Source organism: Lontra canadensis, unplaced genomic scaffold (genome assembly GCF_010015895.1).
Source record: "Lontra canadensis isolate GAN:19392208 unplaced genomic scaffold, GSC_riverotter_1.0 scaffold6, whole genome shotgun sequence".
Taxonomy (NCBI): domain Eukaryota; kingdom Metazoa; phylum Chordata; class Mammalia; order Carnivora; family Mustelidae; genus Lontra; species Lontra canadensis.
Window position 1 is genome coordinate 6,653,882 of NW_022631000.1, and position 20,724 is coordinate 6,674,605.

At 36.7% G+C, this 20,724-nt stretch overlaps 1 protein-coding gene across 7 annotated transcripts in view; it reads right to left on the reverse strand.

Moving 5' to 3' along the window:
- CBLB (Cbl proto-oncogene B) overlaps window positions 1–20,724 on the reverse strand; it is a 215,759-nt gene that overhangs the window by 19,396 nt on the left and 175,639 nt on the right. For 4 of the 7 annotated variants that reach the window (XM_032852097.1, XM_032852098.1, XM_032852102.1 and 1 more), the window contains 5 exons: window positions 16,330–16,476; window positions 13,219–13,316; window positions 12,972–13,103; window positions 10,254–10,394; window positions 2,289–2,408 (listed from right to left, as the gene is read on the reverse strand). In XM_032852097.1, the coding sequence (XP_032707988.1) occupies window positions 2,289–2,408; window positions 10,254–10,394; window positions 12,972–13,103; window positions 13,219–13,316; window positions 16,330–16,476 (638 nt within the window). The remainder of the gene's footprint in view (window positions 1–2,288; window positions 2,409–10,253; window positions 10,395–12,971; window positions 13,104–13,218; window positions 13,317–16,329; window positions 16,477–20,724) is intronic. The other 3 variants (XM_032852100.1, XM_032852099.1, XM_032852101.1) reach the window with 3 other exon arrangements.

Sequence of the window (20,724 nt, forward strand, 5' to 3'; positions counted from 1 at the left end):
TGGTAGTGGCACAAAATTAGACCCAAAGGTCAATGGAACAGAATTGAGAGCCCAGAAGTAAAGCCGTGGTTATATGGTCAATCTGCAACAAAGGCAAGAATATACAATGTGAAAAAGACAGTCTCTTTAACAAATGGTGTTGGGAAAACTGGACAGCTGCAAAAGAATGAAACTGAACCATTTTCTTACATGATACACAAAAAAGAAACTCAAAATGGATTAAAGACCTAACTGTGAGACCTGAAACCATAAAACTCCTAGAAAACTTAGGCAGTAATTTCTCTGACATCAGCCTAGCAACATTTTTCTAGCTAGGTCTCCTCAACTAAATGATTGGGATTACACTGAAATAAAAAGCTTTTGTACCATGAAAGAAACCATCAAAAAACCCCCCAAAAGTTAACATACTGAATGGGAGAAGCTATTTACAAATGATCTATTTTATTAGAGGTTAATGTTCCAAATATATAAGAACTTCTACAACTCAACGCCCCTCCCCCCAGATAACAAGAGGCAGAGGACCTGAGTGCATTTTTTCAAAGAAGACATAGAGATGGGCAACGGACACATGAAAAAATGCTCAACGTCACTAACTGCCAGGGAAATACAAGTCAAAACCACAATGAGATCACCTTGCACCAGTCAGAATGGCTAGAATCAAAAAGAGAAAGAACAAGTGTTGGTGAGGATGTGCAAAAAGAAGCCCTCCAGCACTGTTGGTGGGAATGTAAACTGGTACAGCCATTGGGGAAAACAGTCTGGAGGTTAAAAACAGAAGTACCATATGATCCAGTAATTCCACTACTGTTATTTGCCCAAAGAAAACAAAAGCACTAAATTGAAAATGCACCCCTATGTTTTTTGCAGCAGCATTATCTATAATAGCCCAGGTATGGAAGCAACACAAGTGTCCACTGATCAATGAATGGGTAAATGTGTGTGTGTGTATGTGTGTGTGTGTCTGTGTGTATATATACAGAATATTTCTCAGCCATAAAGCCATAAAAAAGAATGCTATCTTGCCATTTGTGACAACATGGATGGACTTAAACACTTTATGCTAAGTGAGATAAGTCAGAAAAAGACAGATGTATCTGATTTCACTTATATGAGGAATCTACAAGAAAAACAAATGAACAAAAACCCTAAAAGCAGAAACAGGCCCACAGAGAACAAACTGATGGTTTCTAGAGGGGAGGGGTGTAGGAGGATGGGCAAAACTGGTAAAGGTGTGTGGCTTCCAGTTATGGAATCAGTAAGTCACAAGGATAACAGGTATAACACAGGGAATATAGTCAGTGGTATTGTAAGGACACTGAATGGTGACAGAGGGTAGGTATGGTGAGTATACCATAAGGCATGGAGTCATCAAATCACTATGTTGTACACCTGAGACTAATGTAACATCGTGTCAGTGGTACTTCAACAAAGAAAACTGTGTGTCCGGCGTAACACATACATCTGCTACTCTCCTTTCCTTCTACCCATCCACTCCCCAGCTATCCACCTATGCAACAATCATGCGCTGGGCACTCTTGTGAACATACGGGGACAAAGCAGTGAAGCAAGCAAGACTCCTATCTTCAAAGCATTAATATTCTAGCAAAGAAGAGAGACAAATAACAAATCAAGCAAACAAATGAATGGCATTGGGTAGTGACAGGTGCACTGAAGAAGAAGCACAAGATCCATACAGAAAATGACTGCATAAGGTGTAGGGAACCATCTGAGCTACGGTGTAGGGGAAGGCCTCCCCAGGAAGCACAGCAGCAGCATTTCAGTATCAATGGCCAGGAGCAGGACCGGTATTTACGAAAATGGAACCTCCTCCTCCCCCATTCTGCTTAATAGTGGCCAGTGGAACACTGTGGCACAGCCCTTTGAAAATTAGTAGTTTGGTGCTGATAGTAATTCTAGAGATTTCTTCCTTTAGTCAAAAAAATAAGAGAATGCAGCATTTTGATGCACAAAGAGATTTTTCCCACTTCTCCTATCCGGTAAGGCAAAACAAAAGTTAGAGAATGAATAGATTCTGAATCAGAATATGTGCTTAACTGAGTGAACAAAGAAAATATGAAGGTATCTTTTTTTTTCCTATTTCATGAGGCAGTTTTGTAGGCATTCCTCTCATCACACAAGCTTTATAAGCAAATTGTAAAGTGATAAAAATACTTTTTTTAGGCTGGCAGTGCTTATTAAGTTATATAATGAATAGAAAGGTGCTCTGAAAAGCAAAGAGCACTATATGAACATTAAGGAAGCATTATTACTATTATTAGCCAACTCACCTGAAGAGGAAGGAAGCTGATCATAGTCCTGTGATGTTCTGTTGGATTTGACATTTTCACCTGGTAATCTCCTAGCAGGAGGCAAAGGAACTTGGCCACTTGCTGGATCAAAAAAGGGATCTTAAAAGTAAAGATAATTTTCAAATTAAAATGATTATCTCTACAAAGTGGGTGAAGAAAAACATTCTAGAAAGAGTAAAGGTTTTGAAAATAAATTAGAACAAGAATTTCATGACTGATATTAACCATCTTCTAATCCTATTTTCTAATTTATTCATTACTTGCTCAGATAGGCTCTTCCCATTTATTCCTAGACAATACGAAGTACTAATTATATATTTTTCAGATCTTAATTATAAAATTCTTGGTGATAAAAGCTGCTTTGAATTCTTATTTTCTGTTCCATTCTGTCCTGTACTATGAATAGAAACTGTTGCAAAGTAGGGGCGCCTGGGTGGCTCAGTCAGATAAGTGTCTGCATTCAGCCCAGGTCAGGATCCTGGGGTCCTTGCATGAAGCCACAAGGGTCCTGGGACACACCCTGAGTCTGGCTCCCTACTCACTGGGGAGTCTGCTTCTCCCTCTGCCCTTTCTCCTGCTTGCTCTTTCTCAAATAATCTTTTTTTTTTTTTTTTTTAAGGAAACTTGCATATTTAAAAGGGAAAAAATGTTTTGAATTTTGCCTATAAGAGTCATTATCAAATCAGTTAATCTCTAAGTGTTAGGCATAATCTGTAAAATGAATCTGACATTTGGGATTTGTGAGGATTAAATGAATCCATGTGTGTGAAATCTCCTGTATATACAAAGTGCCTTTTAAACTACTACTACATTGGGCTTCTTATGCTAAAAGTCATTTTTAACTGGGTCACTGGAGAGTAGACTCAATTGTTAAAAATTGTGCTATTAGTAACATTAAGCTTTGCATATACAGTAAAAAGTGATACTTTTAACCACCTTGGTAATCAGAGTGGGGGCTTCTGCAACAGTGCAAATTATAAATTATACACAAATTAAAAATTATTTTGTTACTTTTAATGACATTTATTAACTGGAACCGAAGGCAGAAAAATAAATTTTGTCAGTGGTACCATATTAAATTGTTAGGACAATAAATCTAACTGGTTTAAAATTAGTAGTCTATGGAATTAAATCCACAGAACTGGTTTCATTTCTGAGTACATACACATCACCTCTGCAATGTCTGGTTCACTGGTAATTTATTTAGCTATCACTTCTATCTCTGCTCCTCTGTTTTCTTCTCTCATATTACTTTCGTTTATGTCTGCCAGTATCTCCAGAGGTATAATAAGAAGGAGTGTTATGTTACTCATCATGTTTGAATTATATCCCCTGACACAGAGTACCGAGCACACTGCTTGGCAAGTAGCCTAAATATTGTAAATATTTGATTTTAACTATCAAAATAAACCAAAACCAATTTATATTTTTCATAAATTCAAAATCAGTGAAATCTGAATTGCTACCATAAGCTTAAGATTGTAAATATTAAGGATCCATTATATTTCATTTTTTAAAAAAAATTTATTTATTTATTTGACAGAGAGAGAGAGAGAGAGAGATCACAAGTAGGCAGAGAGGCAGGCAGAGAGAGAGGGGAAAGCAGGCTCCCTGCTGAGCAGAGAGCCCGATGCGGGGCTCAATCCCAGGACGCTGAGATCATGACCTGAGCTGAAGACAGAGGCTTAACCCACTGAGCCACCCAGGTGCCCCTATTTCATTGTTTTAACATCCCTTGAAGTTTATCATTAAGAATACATAAGAATTTGATTATTTAAGAAGAAAATGAACACATATTTATGCTAATTTTTAACTAGATAGCCTAAGTCAAGAGTTGAAGTCTTTGATTATTACTTTCCCCATTTTGAGTACAATAACTATCCCTAGGTTTGCTGGAGACTTTTTGACCTAAGTAAGGTTACTTAACTTGCTTTCATTAAATTCAAGCTTAAAATTAGTGTTAGATTTTGCACTTTTGGAATTTGAAGAGTCAATGGTTCAGCCTCATTAATTTTGCTGAAACATTTTAGGAAGCAATGAGAAGATAAATCAAATCCCATGCAACAAATGTTAATCTTTTGATTTGGAAGAGTAAAGTATTTGGAACTAGGTATGGTGATTTCTGCCCAAGTTTAGAAATTTCTCCAAAGATTTAGATTAGAATATTCAATAAAACCTACCCTCCGTTATTGTGCATTTTAAGCATCACTGATATAACATTAGGTCTGAGGAAAGATTGCTTATTACAATAATACACTTTAAAAAAATTTCTTTAGGGGTAAATGTAAAGGTTTGTCAAATATACTTATGCTGTTACTAATCGTGCATTTAAGTTCCAGATATACTGCAGGGTCATAAATAGACTACAAAATATATAGTTGTAGGATATTGCTCCATTAAACTATTTTACTTTAAAAGTCACTAAGTACACTAAAAATATTACCATAAATAGCAAAATGCTTAGTTTAGTTCTGTCTCACTACCATATGTGTCTTCCTTCATGCTAAGTTTGCTACTGGTCAGGTATAGGGCATACTGAGCTTCTAGAGCAACTTGTAAAGTCGAAAGTATTCATGCTTCAATGGGAAAAGATACACAACCCAATTACTACAAACAGTACAATAACCACCGTCTCCTGATAAAGAAACTTTGAAAAGCAATCAAGTTTTTAAAAATAAGTTCTTCAAAAACTAATTAAAGTAAAATGTTATATCCACAGTTAGAATTAAAACATACAAATCAAAAATACCATAGCCAATGCACCATTTACATAGTAATAAATGTTCGAGAAATGAGTGAATAAACACGATGGGATTAATCTGTTCTAAAAAGTAAAGTACTATTGCCTGTGATTTACAGTATGGTAATGCTAAATTGAAATTTTAATACTTAGAGATTATAAAAATCTAAGGAAAGACTGGGAGGAAAGGTTTGCTCACTATAAAAGAAGTGGGAAAATACGTATTGATTGAAATTATGCTGTGTAAGAAGGAAACCTATCAAATGGTTATAGGCGGCAGCACTATGGAATGTTTTTCTTAATTCCTTTTTTTTTCCTTCCCATTATCTGAAACACTTCCCAAATATTTACTCAAGTGTAGAAAAAGAGGCAAATAAAATTGGACAGTTAAAACAGCGGCATCTTTCCTGCAGGGCTGTCCAAAAACCATCTGGAAGATTTATCTGTTATCCTCCAAATTAAAAAAAAAAAAAAAATTAAAGCAGACTGTAATTGTTAGAGGGGTCTGAAGAGTATTTAGGTGAAACAAAATTCCTTCCTCTCTGTGGCCCTCACTCTTTAACTTGCATTCATAAAATCCCTACTAGGTAGTGATCCGCCCACTGATTAAATCCTTCAGTGTTAGAGAACTCACTGCTCCTCTGACACAATAATTCTTTAAAAAAATGTTTAAGAATTCTTACTTTAGGAAATTACAATGACATTTTTATTCTTAATCATCCTTCTCACTGGTCTGCCCTTCAGAGGAAACACTGAGGAAATCCAGCCCTTCCTTCACAAATACAGTAACTAGACACAACCCCCATATATATATCTCCAAGGTCGTCTTGCTCATTAAGCACTGCAGTTCTTTTAATCCAGTCTGGTTCCTGCAGTCAGGTATAAATTCCCTTTACCACCCCGGCTGCCCTCCACCATGAATACCCCAACTCAGTATTTCTCAAAATCGAGCATGCCTCACAGTCCCCCAGAAGGCTTGTGTGAAGATTGCTGGGCCCTACTCCCAGAATTTCTGATTCAGTAAGTGCTCTGTGGAGCTTAGGAATTGTAATCTTAGGTAAATCCCCCAGTGACACTGATGGGGCTGGTTTGCAGACTACAATCTGAGAACCCACCACTGCTCTAGCCCGTCAGTCCTTCAACATCTCCCCACAGTGGTCTCCATGCCAGCAGAGCACAGGACCTCACCTCATTCCTCCTCGGGTCTGAACTCTGAGTGCAACCTTCAAATGGCAGGAGCTCCCTTGGTAGCCACATGGTGATGGTGGTTCATAAAGGTCAGAGTTAACCACCTAAATCCTCTTCAGTAACTCTTGCTAATGACCTAAATATCCTATTTTACTTATGACCTTGCATTTCTGGATGGAACTGGAAAATATTCATTTAACTGTAATCAAGTCAAATGTTTTAGCTTTTCGAATTGAATTGTGACTTGAAGATCAGATAAGGAATTCAAAAGAGATTCCAGGTTAGAAAAATAGTGGAAGCAATGAGGGCTGCTGGATATGTTGTGTATTTTGTGCACTGCACAAAGACATATAGTTATGGGAATGAGCAGACTGTAATACAGCCTTGGCTTTGTTCCTGGAGCACTGGCCCTGGCACAAGGGGGAAGGATGGGGGCCGCTTTCAACCCACTGGCACAAAAGAAGTGCCTTTTTGTAATCTGAACAAAAGCACAGATACGCTAGCAAAGTATAAAGCCTTTTTTTGAAGATTCTTCAGGTTTTGTTAAGATAGGACTAGCCCATCCGGAATAGATGCTCAGGCACAGCAGTGGGCATGACTATTTGCTGAAAGAAATCTCACCTGCAGGCTGAAAATGGAAAACAGATAAAAGAAGCATCAGAGCCGTGCTCCTGCTTTGTTTGCCCCCATCATCCTGCAGGAGTCCTGAGGCTCCTTCGCAGAAACACAGGACCCTGCAGTTTGAAAACTGTTGCTACACAGAAGTCAGTGGGCTTAGAAGGCTGGAAAGGTGAACCTGACTCAAGTGTGCAAGGGCACTAAATGCTGGGAATAAAGAGGGAGGTTTGATCAGGGGTTTAACACAACACCGAGAGAAAAGCAATCTTTTTTTTTTTTTTTTTTTTTTAAGACCTCTATCTTTTGTCTTCAAGTAGGGACAATTATTTCATTAAGGAAATCAAAATCTCAAACATGCCCCGTAGAGGTTTACCATTATACTAGACTAAAATCTTCCCGAATGAACAACAGGGAAAGCAACAGCTGTACAAAACTCATGCAGTTGCCTTTAACACAGTGAATCCCCTCTACTTCCCCTTTATGGCTCTACAACTAGTGAGTCAAACGTTCATTTATCATTTATAGAGTGTTCTTTAATGAAGTTCACTGAAATAAGAGTGAAGAAAGGCCACAAATCTTCTACTTTAGATGCATAACGTATTAAATCATTTGCAAAATGATACTTAAATATTTATTTATGGGTCAAAAGAAACCTTCATGTTCTATTAGTATGTAAGAAGAATTAAAATAGTTCTTTGAAAAGGAGGAGATCTAACAGATGTGGTTCAAGGAGATTAAGAGAGTACAAACTTCCACGTATAAAATAAATCACAGAGACTCAAAGTACAGCATAGGGAATAGAGTCAATAAGACTACAACACTGTATGGTGAGAGAGGTGACTACATTTATTTTGGGCAACACTGAATGGCATATAGAATTACTGAATCAATGTGTTGTACACCTGAAACAGTGTAACACTGTATGTTAATTATGCTTTAATAAAATATAAATAGAATTGAGTAAAAGCAGTTGTCTTTTAACGCCTCGGTGGCTCAGTCGGTGAGGCTGCTGCCTTCAGCTCAGGTCATGATTGCAGGGTCCTGGGATGGAGCCCTGCATGGGGCTCCTTGCTCAGCAGGGAGCCTGCTTCTCTCTCTGCCTCTGCCTGCCACTCTGCCTGCTTGTGTGCTCTCTCTCGCTCTCTCTGACAAACAAATAAATAAAATCATTAAAAAAAAAAAAAAGCAATTGTCTCAATGGATCTCATATAGGATCTGGCAACAGACTAGAAGTTTGTCACGTTATTGCTAAGAAAGGCTGGAAGAGGAAAAGAAGTTACTATCTTTTTTTCTTAGAAGTATTTATTATCAAGAGATGTCAACATTATGGAGAGTGGAATTAGACTCCCCACATGTACGAAAGGAGGTCAAGAGATGGTCAGCAGGTCCCAGTGACAACACCTTGGCCCCATACAAGCTTCATATTGTAAGTCAAGGATGACTGTTGATGAGCTGCCTGCAGCCAAGTAAAAACAAAACAAGCAAACCTTTATATGAAATAAAACGGTTTATACAATTTATCTAATAAAAGGGGCATTTTCATTTTGTAATTTTTTTTAGTAATATCAACAGCATTTTTATGAAGTTTTTTTATGTAAAGCACAATAAAAAATAACTAAAACATTTTACAGTTAACTCTTTTGATTAAAAACAGGTAAACGTGTTTATTTGTGTAAAATGTTCTCTTCCAACTCCTGGAAAGCTTGACTTAATTTTAAAAAGAAGGCACTACGTTGGTTTTTATTTAATGGGGCTTAAATCACATAAATAAAAGGTGATAGGTACCTTGTAGGAATCTGACCAGAGACTTACACAGAAGTTAGCCTTGGTTTCAAAAGGTTAACTAAGGTTTAGAGTGACTTTTTTTTTTTAATGTTAAAATCCATGTATAAAAGATTTGAATAAGTGAAAAAGATAGCAAATGTTATTGGTGTTTATAAGAATGAATAGGAGCCCAATAGTTGCTTTTTTTGGTTGTTGTTGTTGTTTTTTTTTTTTTTTTTGTAAGATTTTATTTATTTACCTGAGAGAGAAAGCGCCTAGGAGAGGGGGGAGGATTGAAGGGGGAAGCAGACCCCCCACTGAGCAGGGAGCCTGAGATGTAAGATTTATAGGAGACTCGATCCCAGGACTCTGGGATCATAACCTGAATAGAAGGCAGATGCTAAACCAACTGAGCCACCCTGGCACTCCTAGGAGCCTAATAGTTACCATGCTTTCTCCTTGGATTAGAAGGGGTATGGCCCTCGCTCTTTGATTGGTAGTATCCAGTGAATTCATGGATGCCAGGAGGGGAGCGAGGCATCTCATGGTGCGTGTGACACAGAGGACAATTCAATCAATATTTACTGAAGAAAAACTAAATTCAAAATTATATCTTAAAAAATTAATCTCTTTTAGAAGCTGAAGCTACCTATTCCAAGTTATAGGTGTATAATTTGTGTGTCTCATCCATAAATCACCTCAAATCTTCTAAGTTATTAAACTGAATGGAAAAAAAATCTAGGAACATGAATACCAAAGGAGAATGATAATGGCTAAGTTTCCCAAGTTTTCACTGAGATACAAAGGCAGCCCAAGGTCAAACTGAGCACTTATTTTCAGATTTATTTAATATAAAAATGTAAAGTAATTCTTAAAAACAAAATTTTTACCCTATGTTTATCCAAACCAAATTGAGACAAAGGTTTCTGAGCACCGATTACAGTCTCACCAACATGACAGATCGGAATAGTTAATACCAGTAGATTCAATGTAACTATTTTTTTCTGACAGTTCTGACTAGTGGAGTGGATGGCTTATGATAAGTCTCTTTGTTTTTATTTCTATTCCTCACTTTAAAGGCTAAAAAAAAGAGTTATGTTTTAATTTTTCCATGAAAAACAATAATTTGAGTTAAGATATTAATAACAATGGTAACAATAAAATGCAGATATTTCAGAAAAACTTATCTACTGATGTTGTAATAATGCAATTTACCAAAATGTTATCTTTTTGAATACAATTATGACCCGAAGCCATAGCTAGTAAAATTAAAACTTACTAGGAAAAAAATACGACACTCAGGATTGGGAGAGTCTGAATTCTGTCCTCATCACTACTCGCCCAACCATGGAGCCCTTTCGGGTCTCAGGGATGCCTTCTGTGGCACAAGGATGTTATCTGGATTGGACGAGCTCTACAGCATCTATGACTCCTACTGCTTCTGACATTTTTGTAATCCTTTGCATTAAATCAACCAATTGACAAGCAAAGCTAGACAACTGCTGGTTTTCTCTACCCAGATTTTCCTGCTAGAGAGTTAGAAACTGGTACATTACTGATGTTTATTTGACAGTATGATCCTAGAAATATTCTTGCTTTAGGTGAAAAGTTTTCTTTGGCTTTTCCCCTCTTACCTGAAGGAAGAAGGAAAAGGTCCTGTCCTGAGGATGGTCGGCTGTTGGAGCCGGGAGGTTTTGAGTGTTCGATGAGGCTGTGTCTTGCGGGAGGTGGGGGAGGTGGGAGGGATGGGGGGAGGGCATCAAAAGCATCTTCACCTGCATTTGAAGAAAGGTGAATATCAACAGCAGAACTTCATTAATGAAAACACAGCATCAGGCCAAAGTAATGATTGATTTTCTCTTGCTGCTCATAAAGAACTTCACCTGCAGGGTTTATCTCGCAGTTTACCAACTTTGAGAACGAAAGCTGCTTATTTTCTGGGAGTGTCTGAAGAGAAACATAGGCACACAAACACACATGTACATGTGCGAGCTTTTCAAACTCCCAGGCCTTTCTGGTAAAAAGCACCACTGCAGGTTATGAAAGAGCTTATTATCTACTTGTAACCTTTATCATGTTAAGACACGAAGTTTGAACTAAAAATTATTATAGGTCATACCATCAAAACAGAACTTATGTAACAATACGAGTTCACAGCCTCTTACTAGAAAATCACACTGTGCACAAGAAATTTAATGTCACAGAACAGATTATCTTTTAAACTTTATTCTTCAGGATTTTAATTCATTTAAACTAATGTTCCATATATTTCATTGTCAAAATACAGAAAATGTACCTATAGTAGAGGAATGTATTTTTCTATTTATCAGATATCTCTAAAGAGGAACAGTTAAATATAGAACTCTCTTCTGTGGTCCCCAAACTACTTATATTTGCATATTTCCCAGCTTTAGTAACTACAGAATATTGTAGCATGCTTTTATGTCTACTTATTTTCCCTTGCCACATCTTACTATTCTACTCATATTTTCCCCATCTCAATTCTTTAAAACAATAAAACTGCAATGTATGTATTTTTGTAAGTAATCTCAAATACTCTGTGAATAAAACAGGGTATAAGCAAACACCTACATATTCCAATAATAAAAATTCATGTATTTAAATTTATTGACTTAAGCCAAAGGTATATTTTATAGAAAAATAGTTTTTATCATTCATCCAACTTGCCTTATAAAACATATTCAAAATATTTTCTCTAATGATCATAAGTCTTTTCCTAACTTAAAATATTTGAAGGTGTGGGGAAGGGGGAAGAGAGCTTTGCTATCCTTCCAACCTTCAGCTATCTGCTACACTCATTATCTTATTCATCCAAATCTTTTTTTTCAGCCCCTAAATGTCAGGTACCATGCTAGGCACATGGGTAATGTGAAGATCAAAATCACAAGGCCCTGATGCAAGGAGCTTAGATTCCACAAGAAGATTGAAGAAAAACTCACAAAGAGGTATGATTCACAGGTGAGAATGCCTCAGGTCTCACAGAGAGAGCTCTGCATTGTCAGGGGGACAGGAAAAGTAGAAAGCGGTACTCAGCCAGGTGTTACAAGGATGGAGAGGTCTGGCTATCAGAGGCTCAGAAACATTTACTCATTAAATGCAAGGACGGTGTCTTCCAGACAGAGGGAATAGCATAAAGAGTATAAATAAAGCATGAGATGTGCGTGAAGAGCGAGAGGAAGGCTGAGTTAGAAAGACAGGCTGGAGTACTGATCTGCATGGTCTGATACGGTAGTCACCGTCCGTATATAGCTGCTTCATTCAAATTAAAAGTCAGTTCCATCCACAGTCGCGCAGGTGAATGTATAGATTCTTTACATCACCACATAAAGTTCCACTGGACAATGCTGATCTAGGTCATTTAGACTTGGGTAATAGGTCAAAAACCGGCACGCAGGAAGAAGTGGGAGGGAGGAAAAAACAAAACAGAAACACCCCATAGGTAAAGAAGTTAGCAGTTGCCTGTAATTGACGTAGGTGGGAACGAAGCACTGAGTACGGAAAGTGCAGGAACCAAAGACACTGCAATTACGCAACTAGAAACACGAGGTGATGGTGTCGGGAAAACATCATGAGGGTCATTTGACAGTTCTGGGTGTCTAGCAATCGATTCAGGGAAGCTTATCGATGGACCTTCATTAGACATTATGTTATGGTGACTTGTTACTGTGAAGCCTAAAGGTGTGCGGAGATTCTGTCTTCCTCTAGAAACAGGGTGAGAAGCTTCCTACCTAGATTTAATAAACACAGATACCAGCACCAGCCAGCTTTTACATACACGTGTACCTTCCCACATGCACACACACATGCACACACACACACTTTTTATCAAAATTCAAACCAAAGAAGACGGAGATTCTCTGAATGTGTAATTGATTATAAGACAGAATGTATTTCTCAGTTCTTTACAATAGAATATTTAATTTACCATAATGTAATTAGCTAAGTAAGTGGAAAGGGACCATGTTATGCTGAAAGAAAGAGTAAGTACACATTCATTAGGAATTGTACTTAAATCTCAGATGAACACTTCAGGTCTACTAGAACACAAGGGCTCAAGGGAAGAAAGGATGCTCTCACAGGTTTTTTAGACTACATTTAGTACGTGAAGAGAGGACTTGATAAAATGCAGATTGATGGCCAGCCCTGTACACCACTGCTTCAATCATGTAAATGGAATGAACCCGAGAGCCACCACTACCTAGAGAAGCCATTCTAATTCAGACAAATTCATACCCTTGTAAGTCTGTGTTACACTGAAATCTGATAATTCAGATATTAACTGAAAGAAGAGGCAGGGTGGCTTGTTTGAAAATTGTTTTAAAGGTTTCAACCTAATGGAGGGATGAGAAGATCATAATCAGAGGGCGTCCTGTTGAGTGAAGAACCATGCTTTGGATTGTCCCGAGTTGGAGGCCTGGCAGGTGGTAATGGCACTGGATCAGAGGCTGAATCAAAAACATCTCCTAGAGGATAACACAAAATCTTAATGTATTTTCAGTACAACAATGGCATGGAATTTTGCCTTTAAATTCTGACCATTAAGATGTAGAGCACAAAGAGAATATGTTTTATACATACCCTTTAAATATATGCCTAATTCAGGGATGTTTGATTTCTTCATCTCTGAAGATGTACCATGGGTTCCATTCAATATACAGTGACCATTATCACAAGACCTAAGGCGGAGATCAAAGGACAAAAATCATAAGGGAAACTATTTTCTTTTTAAAAGTAATTTGGAGGGGTGATAGGAACTAGGAATCCTGCTCATATGCTACAGCTTGAAAAAAAATATAATTTCCTTTTTTGGAAAAAGAATAAGAATACCTCAAAGTATTCTTATTCTTATTTAATTATTTTTACAAAGAAGAAGTAAATATCTTATGGAAAACAATCTTTTTTTAAAGTGAAATCAAGAATTACAAAGGCCACAAAAATTACTGATAAGCTAAACAAACCTGTGAAAATTAACATATATTTGGACAAGTTCAATGATACCTTGTCAAGTTTTTGCAGAAAAACATGTAGTAAGGCAAAAATAAATATGTAATAGTCCCAATGACTTATTTGTTGATGGTATGTAACATAGTATTTCTGTAATTTAAGCTTTCCTTATAATAAACTAGAGCCCATCGAAGAATTATTAAATGTTCTGAAATTTCATTAAAATTCTGATAGGCATATTTGAAGACCTAGAGTCTATGTTAGAATTTCACTACTGCTATGACCGAAACTCCCAGCACTTCAGATAGCTGTAGAGAAATGACTTTGGCAAAGGCCTTGGGTACACAACAAACATTTTAATCTGTTTGTCTGCAAAGAATAATACTTATTAAGAAAGTATTTTTATTGTTTGTATTCATTACTGGAATCCTACCATATGCATAATGGACAAAACTGGGGTACTAGAAGATAGCAGGAAGAGAAAGTACAAAGCACATTTTGTCTTGAGAATATAGCTGTGTAACAATCAACTCTCTGTCCACCAAGTTATTCTGTTCACAAAAAGCTATAGAAAGCAGAGTTTATATTTTCCTTTACTCTGGTTTACTCTGAATTCTTGGGGCATAGTAAAAGTACATACATAATCGAGGAGATAGTGGACATTTAAATAGTTACTGCAAGAAAGCTTCATCTGAAATTCATTTCCATTCTCTCTGGTGGCCACGTCTGTTTCAGGGGCCAGAAATGGTTCATTTTAAAATAGTTATCATGTATTGAATTTTCATAATAATGATGGATTTTTACTGAAACTGAATTGAATTATTCATCTACTCCACATATTGACAATTTATTTCTTCTGATGTTCCAAAGGGGGAAAACACTGGGAAAGGAAACGTTTAAGCTTAACGAGTGCTCTGTGGAGGACATAAGAAGTTACTTCATCCCTCGGCTTTCGAGAACAAATTAGATAAAAAATCCACTCCAATTAAGTTTAGGGATTATCAACATTTATTACTTCTCTGTAACAATAGGAAGATAGTAATGGTGGTCATAATTCAAATTTATTTTCAGGATTTGGGAAGCCTGCCACCAAAAATCTCATCCAATATGATCTGACAATTAAAATTTAAAGCATTTAAATTATACCTCTCACTTTTTCAGCAATGGAAAAAAAAATGAAATCCCAAGGAAACCAAAAAAGCTCATCTTATTTCAGTCTTTAAAAATTACTATCCATTTATCAGGGCCAAAAGGACTAAAAATTGTGACAATTTGTATTTGATGTGAAGGAATAACTTCCCTCTCTAATAAGAGTAGTAGACATTTGGTTCTTCTGATATAACAAATTGCCTCTCAGTTATTTATCTTCTCAATGATACCGTTTTATCAACAAATGTCTTAGACACCACTGATTAGCAAGAAATGCTTTGGTTTTCTTGTTTTGAAATATGAAGCCCTAGATGCAGAATGTTAGTAATTCTGGTGAAGAATACTGCAGAGTGTTGATAATTCTAACCAGGATCACTCATGCAGACAGCTCTCTGGTGAAAATGAAGAGTTGTTCCTCTTTTCCAAGTATTGCATTTTCACCTCCATGTGATACTCAAAGAAAGGCACTAAAACATTTTTTGGATCTTTCATCTGTAAAGAAGGAAATACTTCACTCATAAAATGCTTTCCACTGATTGACTTGACCTTGAAAAGGAAATAGCACACAAAGTAGAGATGGCCAAGATGGCTGAAGTGCTGGGCAGTTCTATCCTCAATCAAGAGCTGCTGGAAGGCAGGAAGGCTGGGCCACCAGCCACGGTCGACCCCTAGGCTGTGTGCCGAGCATCGCTCCAGGGATTCCGTCTCACAAAGGCAGCGAACTCACAAAGAAAGTTTTAAAACCGGGATTTGACTTACTGAGTACCTCACGTACGTCAGATGAGAGAAAAGAAAAATACCTGAGATTACAGATTACTAAATCAATTATGTAAGGGAAGAATCACCCTTCTACTTAAGCACATACTAATATTTCAATATATGCCACCCATTTTTAATAACTGTTATATACCTCAGTGGAGCTGCCACTTCAAAGACCAAGGATGTCTCCGTTATGAGGAGAACAAACAACTGACAAGAAGAAAAAAAAAAAAGATACGATCCCTCACGATCTTATTCAATCTAAGGAAAAAATAGTTTCTGATTAAAAAAAAAATAGCTAAGGAAAATACTTTTTTTTTCCTCCTTTTTACTTTAAGATCTGACGAGTAGAAGTAGGTAGCATATCAAGAAGGGAAATGAATATATACTAGTCTTTATATCATGAAAAAAATTCTAAGGAAGGTTCGGTAATACTTTAGTGTCCGAGCACTGATTTTCTTCATGAGATATGGGCTTAGAACTGATAAAATGCACCGAAAATAGTGTATTGAAAGCCACAATAGGTAATACACAGCAAAGCCTTATTAGGCTATGACTTGTTTTGGGGGGGTGCAGGGTGAGAGAAGGGCAACAAAATGTTCCATTAGATTTACTAGTCAATTAATTTAGCTAAATGACTTTCTGATTAATGAGAAATCTGTATCTTTTAGTACTCTCTGAAAATAATGCAGAAAATCCTATATAGGAAGAAGGGGCTTGGACCAAGAAATCAAGGATTTTAATTAAATACATGTGATTCAGCTGCTTAAAAACAAAAACCACATATGATAATGCTTATGCAGGCATGAGGTGATAAAATGCTGCCCATATGCTTACCTAGGAGGAGGTTTTACGTTATGGCAATGAGATGGTTGTGAATTCAGGGAAACAGGATGGGATGAAGGAATCTTGTATTCATCGTCATCTTCCTCTACTGGGTCTCTGGTTTTCTCTGAAAGGGAATTTGCTAACGGGCCAGTACACCTACCAGAGAGGGAAGAAAATCCAGTCTGCTTTAAGCATAACAATTCAGAACAGGTAAGTCAGATGTGATATAATCAAATCAATAGAGCCATTTTGTCACTTGTATTCATTTTTCAATTACAGGCTAACATCAGAAGGACTGTTCTTCGACTAAATATAGATGAAAAGGATTTTTCAATCTTTTGTTAAGATTCCATTGATGAACTAAAAGAATTTTCATACTTATAATTTTAAATGGCACAGTAAGAAAAACTAGTATCCTGTCAAATTAAATAAAAAGGTCTTGAAGTTAAAAGAGAATGTATAAAATTATCTATACCAAAGCTATTAAAATATTAACATTTTGTTCCAATTTAACTTAAATGGGTAAATTAAGATAATAAATATATACACATGGTAGTTTTATGTATTAATGAAGTCTTTATAGAAAGGTCAAACTTTCTGTCTCTTGTGAATATTACCTATAAGCTGAAAAAAAAATCCAGTTCAATTAAATGAATTCCTTCTCCTACAAAGTTCAAGTACAATTCAAATTGTTAATTTTTTTCCCCAAGAACTACTAAGAACTAAAAATGATTGGAACAATTAGAAGTAGATAATAAGCGAACTTATTAAGTCTTTGAGGTATAGTACATTATTTTTATGGCTTCAGTTCTCTGGCTAAATAAAAAAGAATGAAGATGAGTACAACAATCGCCTAATACCGAAAGAAATTTTCAAGTATTTTACTCATCCATGAGAGTAAATAAAAAAAAAATAAAACAAAGCCAAACAAGGAAGCAAAACCTGGCTGATTTTCACAGTTGTTGCTAACGGAGTTTAATCTAATCCTTGCTTATGCAAGTGAAAAATATAAAGTAGTAACACATGAACCTACCCTAACTTTCTGACACCCAACCAGTTTGCAAGACACTGTTGGTATATATAAACCCAAAGCTTTTGTTAATCATGGTGAAACCTCGGTTTCATTAAAGGTATTTTTTTTTTTTTTAAATGTCTGTGACTGCAATTTTGAAGCACCTTCTGTAGAGGGAGCAAAAGTCCTTTGGTATATGTGCCATCGAGCCTGAAATAACTTTTTCATTTTGATTTTTTCTCACTAGTTAGAATGAGAAAATTTTTAAGGGCTTTTCTTTGTGCCCATTACAAGAAGACATTGTGAAAAATGTATAAGTTTTCAAGTTTCTACTATGTATTTGAATCCTAAGAAAGTTCATAGATTAAAGAGAAATCTCTCCTAAGACTTTTCAAAAGCATATTTTTGCCTGTCTTTGAAGACTTTTTCAGTACTGATTTTTGAATTCTTGTTTGTTTGAAAAATCTCCAAGTTCAAACAACAGTTTACAGTCAGGTGAAAGCACAGTGACACAGTGACAAAAAGCCTGCCGTCACTGCCCAGAGCCCAAGCTAATGACTTGATTAATGACCTGAGGGTTACACCTCCTGTCTGGTGTAACCTTAGAAGAGGTATGTATATTCTAAATGAAGGTGGGGAGTACGTGGACTGCCAAATGGGGACCTGAGAGGTATTGGGGTAGGAATTTCAAACAGGACCTTTCTATGAAGTCTAATAAACATGGACATCGATTTACCTAACTCAAGGATCAGAATGGGTCCTACTGACAAATGAAACAATATACATCCTTTCTATATCCTAATATACTTTCATTCATAATAAATTCTTTTTTCCTTTGCAATTCAAGCATATCTTGTATAAAAGAAAAAGACGTATTAACCAAATGTTCAACAAAATCGACGTCAGAAATCTACCATCTGCCTGTTGTGTTACTTCCAAAGATTTAAGAGTTCCCAAAGTAGCACTACACATTGAGACAAGAATGGACGGTTTTTAAAATCACATCTGTCATGCCTGAGTCTCTTCAGTGATAAAGAATTTCATCTGGGTAACTCCTGCCCCTACTCTTTTGCTTTGCTGCAAATCAACAGATGGAATGTTTCTGAAGAAAATGAAAAGTAAAGCCCACCTAAGATTTTATGGAATAATAAAGGCTTACTGCTAAAATTTACTAATCATAGATTATTAGCTTAAATGGATTTTAGTGGATTATATCCAGAAGTGGAAAATGTCTTCAACTGGCATTTGTATCCAAATCCAAAAAAGTGATTAAATATTCTATTTATCACCATTTTAATAAGTTTGAAAGTCAAATTTTATTTTTCATCTTTGTGTTTTTAAGGCAAACTTCTTGTATCAGTATAATATTCTACTTCAATAAGCCAGTTTATAAGAATATCATTCTAGTGCATTTTTTAAATTGTTTGAAAGATTTATCTTATTTATTTTACAGAGGGAGAGAACACATGGGGGAGGGGCAGAAGGAGAGGGAGAGAGAATTTTTTTTTTTAAAGATTTTATTTATTTGACACAGAGAAATCACAAGTAGGCAGAGAGGCAGGCAGAGAGAGAGGGGGAGGAAGCAGGCTCTCTGTGGGGCAGAGCCCCCGACTCGGGGCTCGATCCCAGGACCCTGGGATCATGACCTAAGCCGAAGGCAGAGGCTTTAACCTACTGAGCCACCCAGGCGCCCCGAGGGAGGGGAGAAATTTTAGCAGACTCTGTGCTCAGCAGAGAGCACGATGCCAGGCTCGAGCTCGCAATCCTGAGATCACGACCCCAGATGAAAACCAAGAGTCAGACGCTTAATGGGATGTTTAACTAGCGATGCCACACAGGTGCCCCTCCTTCCAGTATATTTTATTCAGCATATGTTTTTATATCAAATTAACCTCATCCAGTTTTTTTTTTAAAGATTTTTATTTATTTGTCAGAGAAAGAGAGAGCTAGAGAGCACATGCACAGGCAGAGGGAATGGCAGGCAGAGGGAGAAGCAGGCTCCTCGTTGGGCAAGGAGGAGCCCAATGCTGGACTCGATCCCAGGACTCTGGGATCATGACCTGAGCCGAAGGCAGATGCTTAACTCACAGAGCCACACAGGTGTCCCTAATCTTATCTAGTTCTGAAGGTAAAAATAAAAGCAGTTTCTATCATAAAAAAAACAAAACAGGAATGTACAGTATGAACTTTGGGTGATTATGTGTCAATACGGGTTCAGCTGTTTTAACGAAGGTAGCACTATTGTGGAATGTTGATGATGGAAAGGCGAGGCATGTGTGGGGTAGTCAGTATAAGGGAAACTGCTGTACCTTTGCTTTAATTTTGCTGTGAATTTTGCTTTAATTTTGCTGTGAATCTAAAAAAAAAATAAAGTCTCTAATTACACTTCTCTAAAACGTGAAATTTTATAAAAAAGAGAAGGTACAAATAAGATAAAGAATTTGTATATAAGATACCAAAAGAGAAATCTTGATTCATGTAAATAATTACACTACTTGTAGTTATATGTGGGATTTTTTTTTTCCCCTTCACAAACTAATTCAAAAAGCAGGTTCAATTTTACTTGCCACTAAGTAAGTGGTAAAAGAATTAGTTTCACAAATTTCATTGGCTATCGTGTATGTTTACTTTTGGCAGTGGAGAAAATACCAAACTTATGGGACACAAGAAAATTTTCAGTCATTGATATGGCTTCTGGGAAATGTTTAGGATATCAGAGGAACAAAACAGAGCAAATCATATTTGGCTGGTTCCAAGTTAAAGCTGCCAAGTAAACCAACTTATCATTTACACCCATTACTTCATTCCCTTTATATCATCATCATACCCAGAGCGGAGTGCTTTGCACTGTGGCTGTCATTCGGAAGTTAATACGCTGGTAATGTACAAGGACACACCCTCTCAAAGATGCACAGCCATTCTCTCCCCAACCTGCACCTCTTGTTAAACCCACTGTATGTTAGTTATCGGAGCCTTCAGTGAGAAACACATCCATTTTCTGCAAGTGCACACTTGAAACAAACCAAGAATATATTTTCCAACGCTGTTCTTAGTGATTGTACATTTCAAAACGAACTCACAGACACACTCCTCCACAGCATTTTATATTCTTGGTATAAGGCACATAATCAGAGGGGTGACCTGAGGATCCCACTGGCTTTATTTATGTAACTTATAACTCAAATACCACCATTGCCACGTACTTCCTTTCCTTCAATTGAACAATTCTTGATAACTCACTTAGTCCATCAACTTTTCCAGAAAAAAGGCAAAGTAGAAATATTCATTTTCACTGTCTATGAACCCCCTGTGACATTGCCTGACAAAACAGTTTTCTTTCAACTTTAATTTGTTCAATTATAAGTATTTGGTACATGTTCTTTTACTGACAT